This window comes from Pan paniscus, chromosome 9 (genome assembly GCF_029289425.2).
Source record: "Pan paniscus chromosome 9, NHGRI_mPanPan1-v2.0_pri, whole genome shotgun sequence".
NCBI lineage: Eukaryota > Metazoa > Chordata > Mammalia > Primates > Hominidae > Pan > Pan paniscus.
Window position 1 is genome coordinate 35165287 of NC_073258.2, and position 24220 is coordinate 35189506.

At 36.9% G+C, this 24220-nt stretch overlaps 1 protein-coding gene and 1 long non-coding RNA gene across 4 annotated transcripts in view; one reads left to right on the forward strand and one right to left on the reverse strand.

The window, feature by feature from the left end:
- QSER1 (glutamine and serine rich 1) overlaps positions 1-23188 on the forward strand; it is an 87350-nt gene extending 64162 nt beyond the window's left edge. For all 3 annotated transcript variants that reach the window (XM_034932371.4, XM_055094263.2, XM_034932373.3), the window contains 6 exons: positions 834-1051; positions 9255-9392; positions 12004-12101; positions 16300-16452; positions 18157-18252; positions 19252-23188. In XM_034932371.4, coding sequence (XP_034788262.2) covers positions 834-1051; positions 9255-9392; positions 12004-12101; positions 16300-16452; positions 18157-18252; positions 19252-19392 — 844 coding nt within the window. In that variant the 3' untranslated portion in view covers positions 19393-23188. The remainder of the gene's footprint in view (positions 1-833; positions 1052-9254; positions 9393-12003; positions 12102-16299; positions 16453-18156; positions 18253-19251) is intronic.
- The window catches only part of LOC129393355 (uncharacterized), a 77797-nt gene that overhangs the window by 3733 nt on the left and 49844 nt on the right, over positions 1-24220 (reverse strand). The window lies entirely within an intron of this gene.

The window sequence follows — 24220 nt, forward strand, 5'->3', positions numbered from 1 at the left end:
CCTCCCAAAATGCTGGGATTATAGGCATGAGCCACCATACCCAGCTGGCATAGAGCAAATCTCGAGGGACTCTAGGACAGATGCATTTGGGTTTTTCTTTTTTTTCTTTTTTTTTTTTTTTTTTGAGATAGAGTCTTGCTCTGTCACCCAGGCTGGAGTGCAGCGGCGTGATCTTGGCTCACTGCAACCTCCACCTCCCGGGTTCAAGCGATTCTCCTGCCTCAGCCTCCCGAGTAGCTGGGACTACAGGCGCCCGCCACCACTCCCAGCTGGTTTTGTATTTTTAGTAGAGATGGGGTTTCACTATGTTGGCCAGGCTGGTCTCGAACTCCTGACCTCAAGTGATCCACCCACCTCAGCCTCCCAAAGTGCTAGGATTACAGGCATGAGCCACCGCGCCGCATTTGGGTTTCTACATCAAAACCTGACACCACCAGAGCCTGTGAGAGTTTCTTAGGGTCAGAACTAGATATGGCAATTACGGTTATAACATTCATTACCTTCCTAAGCCCACTGATCATCTGTTGTACAGCCTCATAGTCTCTGGGAAATAAGTCCATAAATCAAGGAGGGCAATGAAGAAGTAGAAATAAGGACTGAACTAAAAGTCCCTTAATAACTGAATATTGAATGCTTCTGGTGAAAAGAATGTATTTTAAGAAAATTTTATGGGAATCACCATTGAGATATATATAGGACTTGGACTGTATATTTTGAAGGTATTGGTGAGAGTAATTAGATAATCCTCTCCTGTGATTCTCTTTTATTTTTCTATTTTATTTTAGTTTAACAAGATTTCAGTGTGTTAATGAAGTTTGTTTATAACATTGCAGAACTGTTCAAGCTAAGCCAAGTAGTAGCAGTAAAACTTCTGATCCTCTAGCATCAAAAACTACAACTACAAAAGCCCCTTCCGTGAAACCCAAAGTTAAACAGCCAAAAGTAAAGGCTGAGCCACCACCAAAGAAACGGAAAAAATGGAAAGAAGAATTTTCATCATCCCAATCTGACTCATCTCCTGAGATCCATACTAGTAGTAGTGACGATGAGGGTGAGTTTTCCGTGAAATGGCTACCCTGATAACTTTAGATTATCTACATGAGTGGTGAGGAGCAGGATGCTGACAATTCAAAATGTATTTACTTTTCAGGGAATTTATCTACCTAATAAATTCTGTTTAGGTTTTTATGAAAGTAAGTTCACATTCCCTGAACATACCAACTGAAGCACAGTTGGCCCACACATGCAGCCTTGTAAATAGAAAAGGCAGAACTTACCTTAGTAATGCCAGTTATCTCAACTCTGGATAAGATGAAGGTTAGATCAGATGATTACTAAGAATCATCTAGTTCTAAACTTTTTTTTTTTTTTTTGAGACAAGGTTTCATTCTGTCGCCCAGGCTGAAGTGCAATGGCATGATCCTAGCTCACTGCAGCCTCGAACACCTGGGCTCGTAACTCTCCTACCTCAGCCTCCACAGTAGCTGGGACTATAGGTGTGCACCACCATGCCCAGCTAATGTTTCTTTTTAAGATATGGGCTCTTGCTTTGTCACCCAGGATGGTCTCAAACTCCTGGGCTTAAGCAGTCCTCCTGCCTTAGCCTCCCAAAGTGCTGGGATTACGGGCATGAGCCACTGCGCCCCACCTAGCATAAACATTTGAGTCTAAGTTTATGCTAGAAGAAAAGAATAACTAAGCCTAGGAAAGGGGCACTCAAATTATAATATAGTAATATATTTAATAACGTATACCACTACATTATTTAATAAATGCTTACTACTATATATCTGCCACTAGCTAATCATGTACCTATAACTAAGGTAGGATATCCTTAGTTTTCGTTTTTTATAAAATGTAAAGGTTGAAATAATTTGTTATCAAACTTCTTGATCTTAGAACCATTTTACATTCTTAAAAATTATTGAGGATCCTAAAATGCATTTATGTAGGTATATCTATTGATATTTACTATATTAGAAATTAAAACTGAGATAGTTGTAATACATAAGAATATACCAGCACACAAAGCATGGTGTACAATATATGTAAGAAATTTCAGGTGGTTTAGTAGTCTAGTACAGAGGTTGCCAAATGTCTTGCAGACTGAATCTGACCCTCAGCCTGTTTTTATAGTTTTATTGGAACACAGCCGCATAGATTCATTTGCATATTTCCATACAGTTGCTTTCCCACTACAGTGGCAGATTTGAGTAGTCCTACAGAGACCATATGACAAAATCTAAAATATTTACCTATAGCCCTTTACAGAAAAAGGTTGCTGGCCCCTATTTTTCTAGAACATAAAGTTGAATTTAAGAAAAGAGGAAGGGATGATGAAAGACCTTGTATGCCATAATAAAGCTAAGAAGCTTCTGATCCTGTAAACAAATGAAAGTCCTTAGAGGGATTTATAAAGGGGAAACAATATGGTGAAATTTGAATTTGAATTACAAGACATAATTCAGGCATAAATTGAGTCTGAACCTAAGTAGTGGCAGCAGGGATGGAGATGAGGGGACAGTTTTGAGATATTCAGGATGTAATTTTGGCAGAACTTGAATGGTGAATTAGTTGTTGGGGCTATGGTTGAAGTTGATGTCCAGGATGGTTTCTGACATTACAAGTATCATTGCTTGAGAGATTATCTTAGAAATTATCTGATTAGAAATAGAACCATAATAAAAAAAATTCTTCAGTGCTGAAGTCTACTTTAAATTTACCGTTTTTATTTTTTATTTTTTATTTTTTGAGTCAAGGTCTACTCTGTTGTCTAGGCTGGACTGCAGTGGTGCACTCATGACTCACTGTAGCCTCGACCTCCCAGGCTCAAGTGATCCTCCCACCTCAGCCTCCTGAGTAGCTGGGACTACAGGTGGGCACCACCACACCCAGCTAATTTTTAAATTTTAATCTTTGTAGACACAGGGTCTCACTGTGTTGCCCAGGCCGATCTCAAACTCCTGGGCTCAAGCAATCCTCCCACTTCGGCCTCCCAAAGTGCTGGGATTATAGGCATAAGCCACTGTGCTCAGTCTAAATGTACTGTTTGTAAATGCTATTTGTGGGCAAGTGCAGTGGTGCACATCTATACACCCAGCTACTTGGGAGGCTCAGGAGAAAGGATTGCTTGATCCCAGGAGTTCAAGACCAACCTAGACAACATAGCAAGACTCCATCGCTTAAAAAAATAATAAAAAATAAAGCTATTTGTAAATGGTTGTTTAGAAATATATACATCAGGCTGGGCATGGTGGCTCATGCCTGCAATCCCAGCACTTTGGGAGGCTGAGGAGGGTGGATCGCCTGATGTCAGGAGTTCGAGACCAGACTGGCCAACACAGTGAAACCCTGTCTCTACTAAAAATACAAAAAAATTAGCGAGGTGTGGTGGCAGGCACCTGTAATCCCAGCTACTCAGGAGGCTGAGGCAGGAGAATCACTTGAACCCAGGAGGCAAAGGTTTCAGTAAGCCAAGATTGCGCTATTGCACTCCAGCCTTGGGCAACAACAGCGAAACTCCATCTCAAAAAAAAGAAAAAAGAAATATATAATCAGAATATGTAAGGAAATTCGGTGCCTTGAATATGCATAGAAGGCATTATACATAATTTTTGCAGTTAGCAGTCTTGCCTACTGCTTAGAATCAAAACGTTTGTTCTGAATTTGCTCTCAATTATAGTTTCTTCAAATGACAAGATAACATTTTCTTCTCTTGGTAATTTGAGTGACCACTAGGTGTCACTAATAGTTAAGCAAACATTTTTAGGCCTTTTTGTTCCTTGCTTTACATTCTCAGGCTAAAGAATGTATTTAGTTCTCTTAAGAAGTCAAATATTGATAATAAACATATATTCATAGGCTGGTGATTTTCAGACTCTTTGTTTCAGGACTCCAGTGGAATCTTCAAACACATTGAGGATTCCAGATACTTTGGTTTATGTGTGCTAAATCTATTGATATTTACTAAATACCAATTCAAAGTTTTAAAATATTTATTTAAAATGAACCCATTACTTATTAATGTGAGGTGTTTTTTTTTAAAACAACTATACTTTCCAAAACTAACAGTATTTAGTGAGATGAGTGCATATCTGCTTCTACATTCAGTTTGTTATTACATGTTATTTTGGCTAAAGTATCAAGAATATCCGTACTTAACTGAGAAAGCAATGGAAATACTCCTCCTGTATGTAGTTAGGAAAAGGAGGAGGATTTCAGTTGCCTTCTCAGATACTCATAGATACTCCTGATACTGACAAGTAGTAGTTTCTTGAGTTTTCATGCTATTACATTAAAATCTATTGGTTTGTCTTAACTTTACATATCTCTCATCCATGCATGGTTTTATAACATTGTTCATTGGTCATGTGAAAATATTAGTTAGCTCAGTGATATAGATCTTCCAATAATTAATTTTTTTCACACTTTAAAACACTGTGGTTCAATACAAATTTGCCTTTTTAACCATTTTTAAGTGTACAATTTAGCATTATTTACATTCACACTGTTGTATAACCCTCACCTCTATTTCCAAAACTTTTATCATCCCAAACAGAAACTGTAACCATTAAGCAACAACTACTTATTCTCTTTTTCCTCCAGCTACTGGTAACCTCTAATGTGTTTTTCCTCCAGCTACTGGTAACCTCTAACCTATTTTTTGTATTTGTGATTTTGCCCATTCTAAATATCTCATATAGGTGGAATTATACAATATTTTTCCTTTTGTGTCTGGCTTCTTTCACTTAGCAAAATGTTTTCTAGGTTCATCCATGTAAAAGCATATATCATAACTTCATTCCTTTTTATGGCTAAGTAATATTCCATTGTATGTTTATACCACATTTTATTGATGGTATTTGGGTTATTTCCTCCTTTTGGCTAACTGAATAATTGGTGTAATGAACATTGGCATACAAGTATCTAAGTTCCTATTTTCAATTTTGGAGGCATAGACCTGAAGCAGAATTGTTACTATTGTCACATAATAATCCTATGTTTAGCCTTTAGAGGAACCATCAAACTGTTTTCCACATGGTTACACCATTTTATATTCCCACCAGGAAAGCATGACGGTTCCAATTTTTCCACATCCTTTGCTAACACTTGTTATTTTCTGTTTGTGTGTGCGTCTTTTTAAAGTCATCCTAACAAGTGTGAAGTGGTATCTCATTGTCGTTTCAGTTTGAATTTTTCTAGTGACTAATGATGTTGAGCATTTTTTCCATGTCCTGAGCATTTTTTCTATGTCCTTATTGGCCATTTGTATATCTTCTTTGGAGAAATGTCTATTCAGATCCATTGCCCATTTTAAACTGGGTTATTTGTCTTTTTGTTGTTAAGTTGTAGGAGTTTTTTAATATATTCTGGATATTAAACCCTTAATCAGATACATAATTTGAAAATGTTTCCTCCCATTTTGTAGGTTGTCTTTTTCACTTTCTTGATAATATCCTTTGATGCACAAAAGTTTTAAATTTGGATGAAGCCCAATTTACTTATTTTTTCTTTTGTTACTCAGCTTTTGTTCACATAGAATCCATTGCCAAATCCAAGGACATATTTACTCCTACATTTTCTTCTAAGAGTTTTATGGTTCTAGCTCTTAAGGTCAGATATTTCATTTTACACTATCAAAAAATAGCACTCATCAATTCTATGAATGATCTCATTAATGAAGTCTTTACAAATTGGGAAGCTCAGACTCACAGTGGGGATAGAAGATGTCCAGAATTCTAATTTTCACTTGAAATCTCAAATTTTATCATTGGCAACAAATACCGTCAGTTGTTTTCCTTGAATGAGCAGATTCTCTTAATTTATTTTTAAGAATAAATTAAGGTGTGCCAAATACCCAAGTCTGGATAGGCATAGTGTATCTGTCAGTCATTCTTTCAAATAAAAATCGTGTTTTCTTGGGGGAAAGAATAGCTAGTTTATCTTGTAACTCACACAACTGTATGGGTGCTCCTCCTGGTCATACCCATTATACTTATGCAGAAGTGCTTTATGTGTACCTGCTATTTCATCACACAGAATATTAAAAAGACATCTATTCAAGAATAGAAATTTCATAAAATTAATAATTTTTACTTCTTCATCAAGGACTATTATTTTTTATTTTGTTTTATCTTTTTTTGAGACAAGGTCTCACTCTGTCACCCAGGCTGGAGTGCAGTGGTACAAACAAGGCTCACTGCAACCTCAATATCCCAGGCTCAAGTGATCCTCTCACCTCAGCCTCCTGGGTATCTGGGACTACAGGCGCTAATCTTTTGTATTTTTTAGTAGAGACAAGGTTTTTCCATGTTGCCCAGGCTCTGTTTGTTTGTTTGTTTGAGACGGAGTCTCACACTATCGTCCAGGCTGGAGTGCAGTGGCGTGATCTCGGCTCACTGCACCGCCTCCCAGGTTCAAGCGATTCTCCTGCCTCAGCCTCCCGAGTAGCTGGGATTACAGGCGCCCACCATCATGCCCAGCTAATTTTTTGTATTTTTAGTAGAGATGGGGTTTCACTATGTTGGCCAGGTTGGTCTGGAATGCTTGACTTCGTGATCCACCCGCCTCGGCCTCCCAAAATGCTGGGATTACGTGCATGAGCCACCGCATCCAGCCTTGCCTAGGCTCTTTTTAAATTTTGTATATTTAGAGAGAGGTCTCACTCTGTCACCTAGGCTGGAGTGCATGGTGTAATCATAATTCACTGTAACCTCAAACTTCTGGCACAAGCAATCTTCTCACCTCGGTCCCCCAAGTAGCTAGGACTGACTACAAGTATGCACCACCATGCCCAGCTAATTTTAAAGTTTTTTGTAGAGACTGGGTCTTACTATGTTGCCCAAGCTAGTTTTAAACTCCTGGCCTCAAGCCATTGTCCTGCTTCAGCCTTCCAGAGTGCTGGGATTATAGGCATGAGTCACCTCACCTGGCCCTAAGACTGTTCTGGTTGTTAATTAAGAGATGGGGTCTTATTCTATCACCAGCAGGAGTAAAGTGGCACCTTTTTAGCTCACTGCAGCCTTGAACTCCTGGGCTCAAACAATCCTCCTACTTCAGGCTCCCAAGCAGCTAGTACTACAGGCGCATGCCACCACACCTAGCTAACTTAAAATTTTTTTTTGTAGAGACAGGATCTCACTATATTGCCTGGGCTGGTCTTGAACTCCTGACCTCAAGCAATCTTCCCACTTTGGCCTCCCAAAGTGCTGGTATTAGAGGTGTGAGCCACCATGCCCAGCCCCTAGGACTATTCCTAAGTGAAACTTTTTCCCCCTCCAAATACATGGTAGTGAGTGACATGACAAAGTCATGCAAAGTATATTACTGTTAGTACAGTTTGTTGTCATTGCCTTGATTCGTGGTAAGGCACCATGAATTTTACCCAGTAGTAGTTTTGCAAATGGCAATGCAGTGAAGAAAGTACATATTATCTTAATATTATCATGAAAACAGTTTTGATATCAGAGACCACCGAAAGGGTCTTGGGGTCCCCCCTGGGGTCCATGGACTGTACTTTAACAGCTGCTGTTTAAAATACATACACCTACTATAGGCCAGGCACGGTGGCTTACAGCTAATCTCAGCACTTTCAGAGGCTGAGACAGGAGGATCACTTGAGGCTGAGAGTTCAAAACCAGCCTGGGCAACATAGTGAAACCCTATCTCTAAGAAAAAAAAACCAAAAACATATATATATATATACACATACACATACACACACACACACATACACACACATAAATGCACACTATATACCCACAACATTAAAAATATTTTAAAAACTGCTATTTAAGGGTGTGACTTGATTATATATTTGAATACAAAAAGTCAAAATTGAAACAAACTTTTTTTTTTAGATGGAGTCTTGCTATATTGACCAGGCTGGTCTTGAACTCCCAGGCTCAAACAATCCTCCCACCTCAGCCTCCCAAGTAGCTGGGACTACAGGTGTGCACCACTGCACCCAACAAGTTAATGTCATAGTTCTTTCCATTGGATTTGAATGAAATTTTCTCTGTGCACAGGCTGTGTTTACATTAAAATGATTTTTTTCTTTTTTTCTTTTTCTTTATGAGACAGGGTCTTTACTCTGTTTCCCATGCTTGAGTGCAGTGGCGCAGTCACAGTTCTCTGCAGTCTCAACCTCCGGGACTCAAGCAATCCTCCCGCCTCAGCCTCTTGAGTAGCTGGGAATACTGGTACATGCCACCACACACGTGGCTAATTTATTTTTTTTTAATTGAAACGATGTCCCACTATGTTGCCCAAGCTGGTCTCAAAGTCCTGGGCTCAAGCAGTCCTCCCACCTTGGCCTCCCAAAGTGTTGGGATTACAGGCACGTGCCACTGCACCTGCCATACTTTAAACACTTTTAATACATCCTAGGCAAGAATTTTATAGTAATTTATGTCTAGGAATAAAAAGGAAATCTATGTATTACTCATACATTGGATGTCATACGATTTCTTTACTACTAAACATAGAGAAACCATCAAGACTAGAGTAGCACCACCTGGCAGCAGATGTCTGTGGTGGGATCCAGCAGAAGACAAATTAGTTTCTTACCCAGTCTACTTTTTCTGGTGTTGGGCTTCAGAATCACCTAGGAAGGGCCGAGCGTGGTGGCTCATGCCTGTAATCCCAACACTTTGGGAGGCCGAGGCAGGAGGATCACCTGAGGTCAGGAGTTCAAGACCAGCCTGGCCAACATGGTGAAACCCCCTCTCTACTAAAAAAGTTAGCCAGGCATGGTGGTGTGTACCTATAATCCCAGCTACTCGGGAGGTTGAGGCAGGAGAATTGCTTGAACCTAGGAGGCGGAGGTTGCAGTGAGCCAAGATGGCGCCATTGTACTCCAGCCTGGGCAACAAGAGCGAAACTCTGTCTCAAAACACACACACACACACACACACACACACACACACACACACACACACACAAGAATCACCTAGGAAGCTTTTTAAGAGCATAATACTTAAGCTTCATCACCCTACCACGACCACCACCACTACCAAAGATTCTGTTTTAGGAAGTCCAGCAATCTGGTTTTTGTTCTATTGTTAACAAAGCTCTGCAGTCATTGTGATGTGCAAACCAGCTTTGAGAACCTCAGACCTTAAAGGTAAGGTGAGAAAGTCTTGAATTTGAAGAAATTGTATCTGCAATCTGCTTCTAGGGTCTCGTTATAGAGAAAAGTGTTTTAAAAATTGTCAGGAAGGAAAATTTAATATTTAACCCTTTCTCCCTCCCAGAATTTGAACCTCCCGCTCCCTTTGTCACTCGCTTTTTGAACACAAGAGCAATGAAGGAAACCTTTAAGAGCTACATGGAATTGCTTGTTAGCATTGCCTTGGACCCTGACACAATGCAAGCCTTAGAGAAGAGCAATGGTACAGTCTTCTAAGTAGTACTTTCTTGGTAGTACTTCCTGGAATTAAAAAAAGAAATCTTGTCTGTTAGTTATATGTTTATATGTGACTTGTGTAATATATACCTATAAATTGTCAGTTAAATATATAGCATCTTAATTCCATAAAATGGTCATATCTTTTCATGCATTCTCTGAATATTTGAACTTTTATTGCTTTCTACTCATGGGAAAATTGTATAGCTTCTAACCAGTTTCTTCCAATTCTAGAATCTAATCATCCTCATAAATAGTTTACTAAGTGTTAGTATTACATGAAAGGTCTGTATGTCAGTATATTTTATTTTCCAATAATTGGAAAGATGAACCGGATAAAAGTGGCATAAAGATTAAAATCATATACTTGTATCTTTTGTAAAAGATACATCATAGCAATTATTTTCTAATCAATTAAAATTAGTATTAAACCAGTAAATGCACTGGGTTATACCAGTTAATATTATTCCTTTTAGTTATTTGAGAAATCTCCATACTGTTTTCCATAGCAGTTGCACTAATTTACATTCTCACCAGCAGTCCCAGTACTGAGTATCTACATAAAGGAAAATAAATAATACCCAAGAGACACCTGCACATGTATGTTTATTGCAGCACAGTTCACAACTGTAAAGATATGGAAAGTGCCCATCAGTCGATGAGTGAATAAAGAAAATATAGTGAATACTATTCAGCCATAAAAAAGAGCAAAATAATGTCTTTTGCAGCAACTTGGGTGGAACTGGAGGTCATTATTCTAACTGAAGTAACTCAGGAATGGAGAACCAAATATCACATGTTCTCACTTATAAGTGGGAGCTAAGCTATAGGTACACAAAGGCAGTGTGGTATAATGGACATTGGAGACTCAGAAGGGGAGAGGGTGAGAAAGGGGTAAGGGATGAAAAACTACCTATGGGGTACAATGTACACTACTTGGGTGATGGATGCACTAAAATCCCAGACTTCACCACTATACAGCTCATCCATGTAACCCAAACCACCTGTACCCCTAAAGCTATTGAAATTTTTAAAAAGTTTTTTTTAAAGAAGAAAATAAAAGGTACAGTAAGAATATGGCATTATAGTCTTATGGAACCACCATTGTATATGTGGTCTGTCATTGTCAAAAATGTCATTATGCAGTGCATGACTATATACTGCTTTATTATGTTCACATACTTAGACATATATTCTAATTTAACCTTAAAACAACTTAGACAGCCATTTTGTGGATTAAGACAGGTTCAGAGAGGTTAAGTGACTTGCTTAAGGGCCCACAAACTTGAAACTGGCAGAGAAAGGATTAAAATTAAAAAGTCTTCTAATTTCTGGTCTAGTGCTTTTCTTACCACCTAATCAGAGACAGTAACCTGTATATCAGTCATTTTCAAGTAATTAGGAGCTGGAAGGGACTTTAGATATTACCTAGTCTGAAACATTTATTTTGTAAACTAAAGTTCAAAAGAGATTAAAGTTAGAGAACAGGTTAGAGGTTGAAGAACCATGATTAAAACTCAGTTAATCCCAGGTCAGCATTTTTGCTATTAAATGTTATATTCCTTGCATCATAAAATATGCTTCTCTTTGTAGTAGTCATTTCTGTATAGTTGTATTTTGAAAGATTTTTTAAAATTGCTTATCAGTGTTTTCTGATTTTTCTCTAAGGGGAGAAAATTTTTTAAGATTATTTTTAAATCACAAATGTTTAAAACTTATTTTTGTAGAATGTAAATACAGTACTAGAACAGATTGAATCACTAATAGAAAGACTATGTAAACAATCATTTTACTTAGCTGTGAAACTTGTGACCTGGATTCTGGGTTTTTTTTTTTTTTCAGAAGGTTATTAGAGGCAGTTAGTATTATAAAATATAATAAATTACTATGCTGGTAAATTAAGAAAGAATCTAATAATCTAAAATGTTTAATGCTACACCAAAACTAATTATATTCTAAAAGTGCTTTTCTTAATGGAGCTTAAAGTTCAGAGTGGTGACACTGAAAGCCAAAAGCTTTGAATAGGAATCTTTGTCATAATTTTACTCTCCCCTCTTTTTCTAAAATAACTATTTTGATTCATATTTTTGGTACTGGGTTTTGATCATTTTTCTTCGCCTACTTTTTCTTTGCTTCAAGTTAAAGTGATTTAATATCCCTTGGTCATACTCAGTGTTTTGTTAGATCAGTTTGTATTTTGTAATTGTTCAGATTGTTCAGAGGGTAAATGAGGTCTGGAGGAATTAGGCAGCTTGCCTATTCGTCACATAGCTGCCACATATCAGTTCTATTCAGTTAAAATCCAGTTCTAGTTTATCCAGCAGTTGTAGTTCAGCTAAAACTTAGAACTTTGGATCCTCATGTAGTGCTCATCCCATCATGATACTGAGCTGCCTCTTTCTCACTTGCTACTATAAACCTACTTTTCAAGTTAACCTTTGTTCAGAAAGCTTCATGTCAATTTTTTTGCAATCAGTATTTTACATATGCCAATGAATTTAGTGTATTTTAATATAAAAATGTTTTGAGAAAAAGTTGGATTTTTTTCAAAAATATTTATTGATAGTTTATCCTGTTAAATTATAATGTTGTTTCAGATGAGCTACTTTTACCTCATATGAAAAAAATAGATGGCATGCTAAATGATAACCGAAAGAGACTTCTTTTGAATCTTCATTTGGATCAATCATTCAAGGTATTTCCTTCTGATGACTTATTAGCAAAATGCAATGGCAGTCATAGTCTTAAGTATAATAGGAAGGAAATTTATGAAAATTATTCACTTACAACATTTTTCACCTAATGAAAATTTGGCTTTTATTCATTGTAAGTCCATTTAGTTTGTCTTCTTAGTGTTAATCACTTGCTTTTCTCCACTTAATTTTTTAGGCATTTATAGTTATCTATTATATCTTCCATAAAATAATTTCCAAATGTTCTTTTAACGCTTTTCAAAATTTTTACGTTTTGTCTGTAATTAAAATTAGCTTTTCCTTAGCACAGTTATCAAAATTCACCTTACTTGCCTCATTTATTCAATATCAGAGGAAACACTGATTTTTATAAGGGTAGGAAATGTATATAATTCTATCTGTTAATATATCTTGGCAATAAGTTGGTTTTGGTGTTATCAGAAATATAGAAAAAGCTAATCTAAACTCAACTCAGATAATTTTTCATAGAAGCTAACTTGGTAGTTTAAAAATTTCTAGCTTTTTTTCTTTTCTTTTTTTTTTTGAGACAGAGTCTCGCTCTGTCATCCAGGCTACATTGCAGTGGCACAATCTTGGCTCGCTGCAACCTCTGCCTCCTGAGTTCAAGCAGTTCTTGTGCCTCAGCCTCCTGAGTAGCTGGGACTACAGGTGCCCGCCACCACACCCGGCTAATTTTGGTATTTTTAGTAGAGACAGGATTTTACCATGTTGGCCAGTCTGGTCTCGAACTCCTGACCTCAGATGATCCGCCCACCTTGGCCTCCCAAAGTGTTGGGATTACAGGCGTGAGCCACTGCACCCGGCCGAGCTTTTTATTTCAGTTGGAGAAAAGGCATGCAAATTTATTAACGTGCACATGGGAGAGAATCACAGAATGATTACTCCGTAGCCTTTCTTATTCAAAGTATAATATCACATCAAGAATCATTTGGTTATATCTACCTTGGGGAACATTTTTTAATTGATGGTAACAATATTATACATTTGTATAACTTGTTCACATCCCTATCTTATGTGAACTCCATGTAAAAGTGAGTATTGACTTCATTTCAATTAGGTGAAAACTGAGGCCATTAGATTGCATTCAAAATTAAATGACACAAAACTATCATAGTAGTCATGTATTCTTCACTGCCATGTATTCGCAGGAAGAAAAAAAATTTAGAAGCTAGTAAGAAATCCAGTACTAAGAATTTGGTCTCCTGACTCCTAGTCCAGTTTTTGTTTGTTTGTTTTTGTTTTTGAGATGGAGTCTTGTTCTTTCGCCGAGGCTGGAGTCTAGTGGTGTGATTTCAGCCCACTGCCATCTCCACCTCCTGAGTTCAAGAGATTCTCCTGCCTCAGCCTCCCAGGTAGCTGGGTCCACAAGCATGCACCACCACATCTGGCTAATTTTTGTGTTTTCAGTAGAGACAGGGTTTCACCATGTTGGTCAGGCTGGTCTCGAACTCCTGACTTCAAGTGATCCGCCTACTTCCGCCTCCCAAAGTGCTGGGATTATAGGCATGAGCCACGGCACCTGGCCCTAGCCCAGTGTTTTCTGCTTAACTGCTGCCTTCAAATAAATGAAATATTCTTTTGTGAAATACTATATTTTGTGGAGACAAGGGAACATTTTTAGATTTTCTAAAGTGTTTTCTAAAGATTTACTAAATCTTAAAAATTACCAGGTTTGGCTAATCACTGTTGAAATGTGAAACCAGTTCTCTAACAAGATTTCTAATTCTGTTATTAGTTATTAATTTTGATAATTGTCATATAAAGCAATTTGCTTTTTTTTTTTTTTTTTTTTTTTTTTTGAGACAGACTCTCACTCTGTCTCCTAGGCTGAAGTGCAGTGGCGCGATCTCCGCCCACTGCAACCTCCTCCTCTCCTGCCTCAGTCTCCGGAGTGGCTGGGATGGCCTGGCTAATTTTTGTATTTTTAGTAGAGACGGGATTTCACCATGTTGGCCAGGCTGGTCTTGAACTCCTGACCTCAAGTGATCTGCCCGCCTCTGCCTCCCAAAGTGCTGGGATTACAGGTGTAATCCATGCCCAGCCTTAGCAATTTGCATTTCAAAGCCAAATTACATAATATTAAGAGTTAGACTGATCTGAAGTAAAATATTACAAATAGTAGAGAAAGAAAGATTTTTCTGTTCTTTAGAAATAATTAGTGTGCTTTCCTATGTTGATCTTGGTGGTGTTAGGAGTCCTGAAGCTTTTTCAAGGTAATGATGTTCTGCCTTTTTCTGAAATCTGTGTACTTCAGATCATCTTAAGCATTTTGTGGTCATTGGAAAGATTTAAATTTTCTTCTTTCATCTCCACTGACTTAGTGTGTGTTGTTTCCAAATTTAGAATCTTTAGACTTTAAATTCTATTTGTTGCAAATAATAATTCTGGATCCAAAAATTGTCAAGGTGCATGTTTTAAATGGAAAACACCAGAGTACATGATAAGTGCACAAATAATCTGAGAAAGGAACGAAGCTCGAACGTGATGGTAGCTCACTGTGGTAGAAAATGCCAAAAGTGTTATTGTTTCTATCAAATGAAATTTAGTGCCCTTCTACACTTATACTAAGAAAAATTTAGGTTGCCTGTTTTTAAAAAGGTACCGTTTTTGGGACTGGCGCAGTGGCTCACGCCTGAAATCCCAGCACTTTGGGAGGCCAAGGTGGGCGGATCATGAGGTCAGGAGATCGAGACCATCCTGGCTAACACAGAGAAACCCCATCTCTACTAAAAATACAAAAAATTAGCCGGGCGTGGTGGCAGGTGCCTGTAGTCCCAGCTACTCGGGAGGCTGAGGGAGGAGAATGGCGTGAACCCAGGAGGCAGAGCTTGCAGTGAGCCGAGATCATGCCACTGCACTCTAGCCTGGATGACAGAGCAAGACTCCATCTCAAAAAAAAAAAAAAAAAAAAAAAAACAGTACCGTTTTCAGGGCCCCAATACCAGGTGCTTGGAAACAATAGATGAGTTTGGAGAAGAGTGGCTTTAAAGGTTGTAACTGTTTATAAGACACTTGCGCTTATCGAATGAGGACTGCATTCTGAATCATAAATATAATAGGAGGACTTCAACATTTTTAGTGTCAAAATAATAAATGATGGTAGGAGCTCGATTTAATTTTTATAAAGTCATAATCAAACTAGTTAAATGTTGCCACAAGTATCATTCAGTTATTGTTTGTAGCTTTTCAGTCAGGCAGAATGATTTGCCAAGTAGGTAAGGGCATAAATAGGCCAGTGGCTTATTTATTTATTTATTTATTTATTTAGAGATAGAGTCTCTCTCTGTCACCCAGACTGGAGTGCAGTGGCACGATATTAGCTCAGTACAACCTCTGCCTCCCGAGTTCAAGCGATTCTCTTACCTCAGCCTCCTGAGTAGTTGGGATTACAGGTGTGCACCACCTCACCCAGCTAATTTTTGTATTTTTAGTAGAGACAAGGTTTTGCCATGTTGGTCAGGCTGGTCTCGAACTCCTGGCCTCAAGTAATTTGCCCACCTTGGCCTCCCAAAGTGCTGGGATTACAGGCATGAGCCACCATTCCTGGCCACCAGTGGCTTTTAAAGGATGGAGTGGAATTGGTTTTGCCACGTGACCACTGTCAAAAAACCCATCATGCTCTGTTTTAGGATCTTATCTTACAAGTACTTGTCTTGCAGTCAAAATAAGCAAGAGAAGAGTGAAGCCAGAGAAGCACTACAGTGCCGCTTCTCCTCTGTCGTCATCTTCACCAGAGGCAGATGACTTCTTTATAGCAAGGCCCAGCCACATTTCACGGGGCAAGCAGTGGTTTAAGTGGTAGGGCTTTAGTGAAACATATATGTCTTTCTTTCTCCTGCCTTGAAGCCAGAGACATTACTAGAAAGAACTCTTGGCCCTGTTCAGGGTTCCCAGTGTGGTGTGCTGTTGCTTAAATAAGCAGGTCATAGAGTTGGCTCAGATTTAAGGGATTTAAGAGAAATAGATTACATATCCAATAGGAAGGGCTGCAAAGAGCTTATGACCATGTTTAAAACCCAACCTGTGTATGTATATGTATGCATATCCCATCATCAGTACACACACACCTCTCTGCAAATAGGTGTTTGTGTGCACACACACTTCTAAATTTTAGATAGCTGGAAGTAGTTTAGGTTAGTTTTCTTCTGGTGTCAGTTATTTTGCTTCATTGTTTTCCAGAATGCTTTGGAAAGTTTTCCTGAACTAACAATAATTACTCGAGACTCTAAAGCAAAGAGTGGAGGAACTGCTATTTCTAAAATCAAAATGAATGGCAAAGCTTATAATAAGAAAACGCTAAGGACTTCTAAAACAACCACCAAATCTGCACAAGTAAGTGTAATTGATTATTAATGTAACTATACCTTTTCCAATTGTTAATACAATTCCTACTTAAAACATTGAAACAAGCAAATATTTTACTATGTTGTCATTAAGTGTGAAGGTTTTTCAGGTAGGAATAAGCGTCACTGGCCTGAGGAACAGGGACGCATGGTGGTTTATTGTTTTTCTATAGCACAGTATCAGGTATATAATATGTGCTCACAAATTTCTTAAATTGACTAATATGGAAGAAATCATCTCATGCTCATGTTTATATATTTGTAGGTAGTTTTTCATTTTTTAAATTGCATATATTATGTACAAAATGTTTTGAAATGTGTGTACATTGTGAAATGGCTAATTCGAACTCATTAACATATGCATTACTTGTAATATAGGTATATTTTTAATTGTATGTGCATGCACATAGATAAGTGAGTGTGCAGAACACATTCCATAAAAAGATGAAATGTTTATTTCATATCTGCAAAGTCATTAAAATTGGAATTTGTTCCATCTTCAAACATAGTATAAATTGTTATAACCTTTTCAGAAAACAGTTTGGCAACATATCAATTTCACAGCAAAAATGTATTCAGGGCTAAGCACAATGGCTCAAGCCTATAATCCCAGCACTTTGGGAGGCTGAGGCAGGAGGATCACTTGAGTCCAGGTGTTTGAGACCAGTCTTGGCAACAAAGCAAGGCCCCATGTCTACCCTGGGGGGAGAAAAAAAAATTAGCCAGGCATGGTGCCATGCACCTGTAGTCCTAGCTACTTGAGAAGCTGAGTGGGAGGATCGCTTGAGTCCAGGGAATTGAGACTGCAGTGAGCTGTGATTGCACCCCTGCACTCCAGCCTGGGTGACAGAATGAGACACTGTCTCAAAAAAAAAGAAAAAAAAAAGTATTCTATAGAAACAGATTCAGAAATGCATAAAAATACATACCTTTGCTCATTGTAGAATTGTTTGTAAGAGCAATCCAATTATGTACCACCAGTGTGAGGTTAGATAAATGAAGAGCCACCTAATGTCATACTATGTGCTTTTTATAAAGAAGAGATAGATTTGTTCATTCTTTCAGAAAAAATTTTTTGAGTGCCTATAGTATGCCAAGTACAGTTCTAAGTACTAGAGATACAACAGTGAAAACTGGTTAGAAGTCCTTACCCTCATATAGTTTGTATTTGGGGAGGATGGGGAGGGACAGCTATATGTACTAAATGAAAAGATAGCCAATTTTTAGTTAGGTCAAAAAACAAGTTGGAAGAAAGAAGAAAAGTTGCTAGACAATATGTATAGTGTGATTCCCTTCTCATTACAAAATTAGTGTTATTAACATACATGTTATACCTGGGGGAAAACATTAAAAAATACATAACATGCCATTAGCTTTGTTTAGCTCTGAAGCAGGAGATTATAGGGAGCTTTTATTTTATAAATCATCTCATATGTTTATTGTTTAAATTTTCCTATAATGCTTAAGTTTTTTCAATAATCCATATTTATATTCAGGATAAAGAATAAGATTTTAAAATATAATTTAAATTCTTATTTTGAATAAGTCTCTCCATATTAACCCAACTGAATACCTACCCATATATGTCATTTTCAACACTGCCATTGAGACTTTTGATCTAGTATTTTCCCTCAAAGTGTTCTTAGCTCAGATACTCCATGAAATGTATCTATAAACTTTTTTCTTTTTATAGGAGTTTGCTGTCGATCCAGAGAAAATACAGTTGTATTCTTTGTATCATTCACTCCATCATTATAAGTACCATGTTTATCTGATATGTAAGGATGAGGTAATTTCTTCTCATTTACTTAAAAAAAAATGTTTTTCAGAATGTTAAGGAGACTCTAGCCATAGTATTTTGGAATGTTTTAAAGAGAGTTGTGAAATACATGTGTGTATGTATTTTGTCTGTGTATTCTGTAAATAATGACTTGATTTATTGTTCTGAGTCTCTCTGCTATGTTTTGTGCTCAGATTTACCCGAGCCTCACCACTCTTGTAGGAGCTATAATTGGTAACGTTTTGAAGCTGTTGGTGCTTGCTTTACATCGCCATAATAAGTGATGTTTTATTGCATTTTGTTCTCTCACAGTGTATGATGATCTTGCTTTAATTCACTTCAGTCACTGCTTTGACATCTCACTGCCTTACTTATTACTTAGAATGGCCTTATCCCACTTAATTGCAGAGAAGTGGGGTTTTGTGCCTTGGCCTGAAAAACTGAAAGTTAAAATTTAATTGTAGCTTTTAAGTTGTTCAGAGATTATACATGACAAAATATCACCTCATGGATGGGATATAAGCATTAATTTCCACAGCCATGCTAAATGGTTGTAGACAATACTACCTTATTTGACCAGCACTATCACTTCTTTTCATTAAAAAGGGTTAAGTTGGGCCAAGGCTATATCTAATGTGTTTGACAGTAGTCTGGTATGGAAAGAAGCTCATAAATCTAACCTTTATATAGCAAAAGAGAAAGCAAAGATGGTGATGCAACATAGGTTGACTATTTTTACAATGCTCTAAAATGCAGAATCGACTCCAAAATTTGTCATTTGACTTTTAACGTAATTGGAAGAAATGGAGAAAGTCTGAAGTACTTTTTCTAGCCTTCCTTTCTGCCACCTTGGAGCCAAAGATGAGAGGATGAGATCTCACCCAAATTTAGCTGAAATAATCATTCTCCATGGATAGGATTAAGAAAAAAATAAAATACCAGTACTTGTAGTTGAACTTAAATATGACGTGATAAGTATAAGCTAATTTGGCGATTTTCTTTTTTTAGATTTCTTCGGTGCAGAAAAAAAATGAAGATTTAGGACAGGAGGAAATTGTTCAACTTTGTATGAAAAATGTAAAATGGGTGGAGGACCTCTTTGAAAAATTTGGAGAACTTCTAAATCATGTACAGCAGAAATGTTCCTGACTTTTCCACAAAAATCCCATCTTTTTATAGCACTAATGAAATGGCAGATATGGGGTGGTCAAAGATAATCAGATGTCAAGTAGTGGCCTTCTGCAGGCCGGCCGCTTCCATCATGGAACTGTCATTACCACCTCTGCTGAAGGACAGTGGTGCGGCCTTTAGGAACGAAGTTAGTCCTCTGGAAATGGACCTAAATCCCACCACATTTTTACCCTAATGAATGATTTTTCTATTTTGTAAACCACTGGGTAACTTGAGTTATATTTTCAGAAACATTTTTTGACAAATGATGAAGCATGCACTAAGTATAATTTTTTTTTATTGCTAGAGAAGTAACACTTAAAGTAACGATTTTTTTTTTCTGACTCCGGCTAAATACCAGAATGACAGAGAAGTGGCAGAAACCATACGTTTGTACTCACATCTGGCCACAAAACCAGAAATACTGTACATTATGTAAAGAGGTCTGGTGTGGTGTGACATCCTGTATAAGAATATCATCAATTTAAAATATAAAATTTGGAAACTATTCTGCTTTACAGACTCCTTTTACTCTTAACATGTTCAGGAAACTGGATGTGGAATTGGTGCAATTCTCTGACTGCTTTTTGTGTCAAATTATATTGTGATAAAAAAACAATGACATACTATTTTCCCTATCGCAAAGAAAAGTATTTTCGTTTATACTGTTTTTTCCTTTGGAAAATTTTCAATTGTACATTTTATTTCACTGATAGTTGTATTTTTCACAAGGAAAATGTTGTGGTTATAATTACGTTTGATATATCTCTACAACACCTTTTGTTATTTTCAGTAAATCTTAGTTATATGTTGAATTTCTATTGTGAATTCTATCTTGAGGTAACCATTTTTGTTCATACAGATTTGCTTCAGTGTTATCCAGAATATGCATTCAGTACTAGAATTAGTTTAGCTTTATAAATAGGGCTGTGTTAGACACTGCAGTAATTTTCTAATTCATAAAATAAACTTCTTACTAAACTAGCACTTGATTAACTTGTTGAGGTAAAAATCTAACTACATTTACATTTTGAAGAATAAAACTGATAATTAGACTATTTGCAGTGTTAAACATAGCTTCCTTAACTCTTAGAACTGGAAGTTGTAGAGCTCTCCTTTTGGTGCCTTTCCAGCCTTTATACACACTATTGTAGCTTTCTTAGGTTTGATAGGTAGCGTTTCAAGTAGTTTAGCTGAGACAGTGAATGTATTAGGTTCAACATGACCTTGTGTTTTATTTGTGTTTGCCAACAGGATGCCTTATTTGTTTGAGAAAAAGATGTACTAGTGTCATTCTAAACTATCTCCTTTTTTAGGATTCTAAAGAAGTTAATCATCATCCTTTTGTTTATTTTACCACCATTTAGTGCCTTAAATCCTATCAAGAAAGCAGTGTTACTGCTCAATGCCCAAATAAGACACACGGATATTGCTATTGTCTTGCTTTTGAGTTAACAGGCCAACTTTTTATACTTAAAACCTCAGTAAACTGGCAAAGAATTGAAGGTAATGTGATTTGATTTGAGAATAAAACATTGTAGCATTGGGTGAAAAATGAGTATTTGAGTTAAGCTTACATATTTATTTCTGATGGTTATCTTATTAAAAGCAATAATCCTTAATACTGTACTTGCCATTAGACTAGGTACTCAGTAATGGAAGTTTCTCTCAAGGGTTAAATGTTCCATTTTTGAAAGTTTTAAAAAACCTGTTTGGGTGGTTTATTTTGAAAACAAAAGTAACCTGTTAGATTCATTTTGCCTAACTCATATGAGAGATGCAGAGTATCAACGGTGGGAGCATCATAAAATGAATTTTCCAAGTGGAGAAGAGTAGGAAGCAGCCATATGATAGTATTGACTCTGGACAGAATTGATGTCTTTCGTTTCCAAAGTGCAGAGTAGGGAACTACATTTCCTAATGTGGCATTGTAAATATACATCTTTATATTACTCTTCCAGCTTACGTTCCTAAATCATTGATAATTTAAATATTTTTTAAAGCCACCTTAATTTAGGTAGCTCTTGGAATCGATGTTTGAATTCACTAGCCACATTTTCTTCATGATATGCCTCGTGGCAAACAAAGATGTTTCCTTAAGATGAATCTTACATTTCCCATAGAAAATAACCCATTTCCTTTGGCACTGCAGTTGCCCTCAAACTGCTTGCAGTTGTATTCATTTTAGTACAACAAAGGTTTTCATAATATGGGAGGCCAAGTCTATGATACTGCCTCAGAGAGACCCTATTGTTTAGATGCATCATCATCTCTCATTTGATCCATAGAGCATAGGCAAAGACGTCAACCTCAGGCCTTAGAGAAAAGTGGAAATGTTGTTATGACAGCCATCCATGAGTTATCGCTTTGTATGAAGTTAAATACAGTCATGCGTTGCTTAACAGCAGGGATACATTCTGAGAAATGCATTGTTAGGCAATTCCGTTGTGCGAACATCCTAGTGTACTTATACAAACCTAGGTGGCATAGCCCACAACGTACCCAGGCTATATGGTAAACCTGTCCAGCATGTTACTGTACTGAATACTGTAGGCAGTTGTAACACAATGGTATTTGTGTATCTAGACATAGAAAACATACAGTAAGAATATGGTATTATAATCTTACGGGACCACTGTCAAATACGCGGTCTGTCTTTGAAAAGTTGTAATGCGGCGCATGACTATAAATACCTAGCTGGTTAGCATTTACATTCCTTGCCAGGGAGTTTGAAATTTATACTATAGAAATAACTTTAGGTTTTAGGTAGAGTTAAAGAGGTAAAGCACATGTTGCCACAACCCAGGAAAGTATTTTTAAGAAAGATTGGATTTTCCTACCTTTAGAGATCTAAAAAAAATTTAATATAAAAAATCATTTTGTGTTGGTGTTTATTACTAGTTCAGATGAGTGGCTGCTGAAGGGGCCCCCTTGTCATTTTCATTATAACCCAATTTCCACTTATTTGAACTCTTAAGTCATAAATGTATAATGACTTATGAATTAGCACAGTAAGTTGACACTAGAAACTGCCCATTTCTGTATTACACTATCAAATAGGAAACATTGGAAAGATGGGGGAAAAAATCTTATTTTAAAATGGCTTAGAAAGTTTTCAGATTACTTTGAAAATTCTAAACTTCTTTCTGTTTCTAAAACTTGAAAATATGTAGATGGACTCATGCATTAAGACTGTTTTCAAAGCTTTCCTCACATTTTTAAAGTGTAATTTTCCTTTTAATATACATATTTATTTTCTTTAAAGCAGCTATATCCCAACCCATGACTTTGGAGATATACCTATAAAACCAATATAACAGCAGGGTTATTGAAGCAGCTTTCTCAAATGTTGCTTCAGATGTGCAAGTTGCAAATTTTATTGTATTTGTAGAATACAATTTTTGTTTTAAACTGTATTTCGATCTATTTCTCCAAGATGCTTTTCATATAGAGTGAAATATCCCAGGATAACTGCTTCTGTGTCAGTCGCATTTGACGCATAACTGCACAAATGAACAGTGTATACTCTTGGTTGTGCATTAACTTACATGTATAATTTTTGGCATCTGTGTTCACAAATGCATGTGTTAGCAAATCACCTTTATTTATAAGTGACAATAATTGAAGTTAAGGATATAAAGAAACCTGCATTTGTAGTCCAGCGTTTTCATTTGGTCCATAACACAATGTATGGAAATGTGAAAGACAATTTTGTACATTTGTTTGTTACTAACTCAGATCATTAAAATGAAAACAATTTTTTTAAACAAGAAAATCAGAATGTTTGGGGTTTTTTGTTGTTGTTGTTTCTTTTGTTTTTTTAAGAATTGAAAACAGGTATCATATAGCCAAAATCATCATCATGTTACAGATTCCTCACACAAACTAAACAGTTATTAGTTACAAATGGCATAGGGCCCACCCATTATTTTCTCAGATTATTTTAAGTTAGTATTTGATGAATATGCATCCTTAGCTAACAATGGCAGACCATATTTAAGAGTTTCTGTTTTAAGATATAACTCTTTTAGTCCTTTTCCACCTATAAAGAGTTATACATCTGCCAGGCGGGTGCAGTGGCTTACACCTGTAATCTCAGCACTTTGGGAGGCCGAGGTGGGTGGATCATGAGGTCAGGAGATCGAGACTGTCCTGGCCAACATGGTGAAACCCCATCTTTACTAAAAATACAAAAATTAGCTGGGCGTGGTGGCGCGTGCCTGTAATCCCAGCTACGCAGGAGGCTGAGGCAGGAGAATCGCTTGAACCAGGGAGTCAGAAGTTGCAGTGAGCCAAGATCGCGTCACTACACTCCTGCCTGGCGACAGAGCAAGACTCCATCAAAAAAAAAAGTATAAATCCATTAACTTATAAATCCATTAACTTACATCTTCCTAGTTTTGTTTATCTGAAAATAGTCCATAGCTAGAAGTAATTGATAATATCAAGCTATTTCTGCCATCTCTATACAACTATTGAGTAAGTTAAAAAAATAAAAACGTGTCCTGACTGGACTAGTGAGTTGATTTTCTGAGTAAGATTCTGCCTTAATCTTCATATAATATTTTTAGCATATTAAGTATTTCAAGTGAAGATACTGTCAAATGTGCTTGCTCTCTTGTAGTTTGGATTATAAAAGCACTGAATCTTCTTGCCTTTATACAGTTAGAAAATAAATATTTAATGTAATAAATGATCTGTATCAAATATTTATCATCTCAGTAAAGTCTGTGAAAAGTTTTTTTTGGTTCTATGACATCCGTTTTATTCTCCATTGTTTGCTGAAATTTTAATATTTTCATTTTAG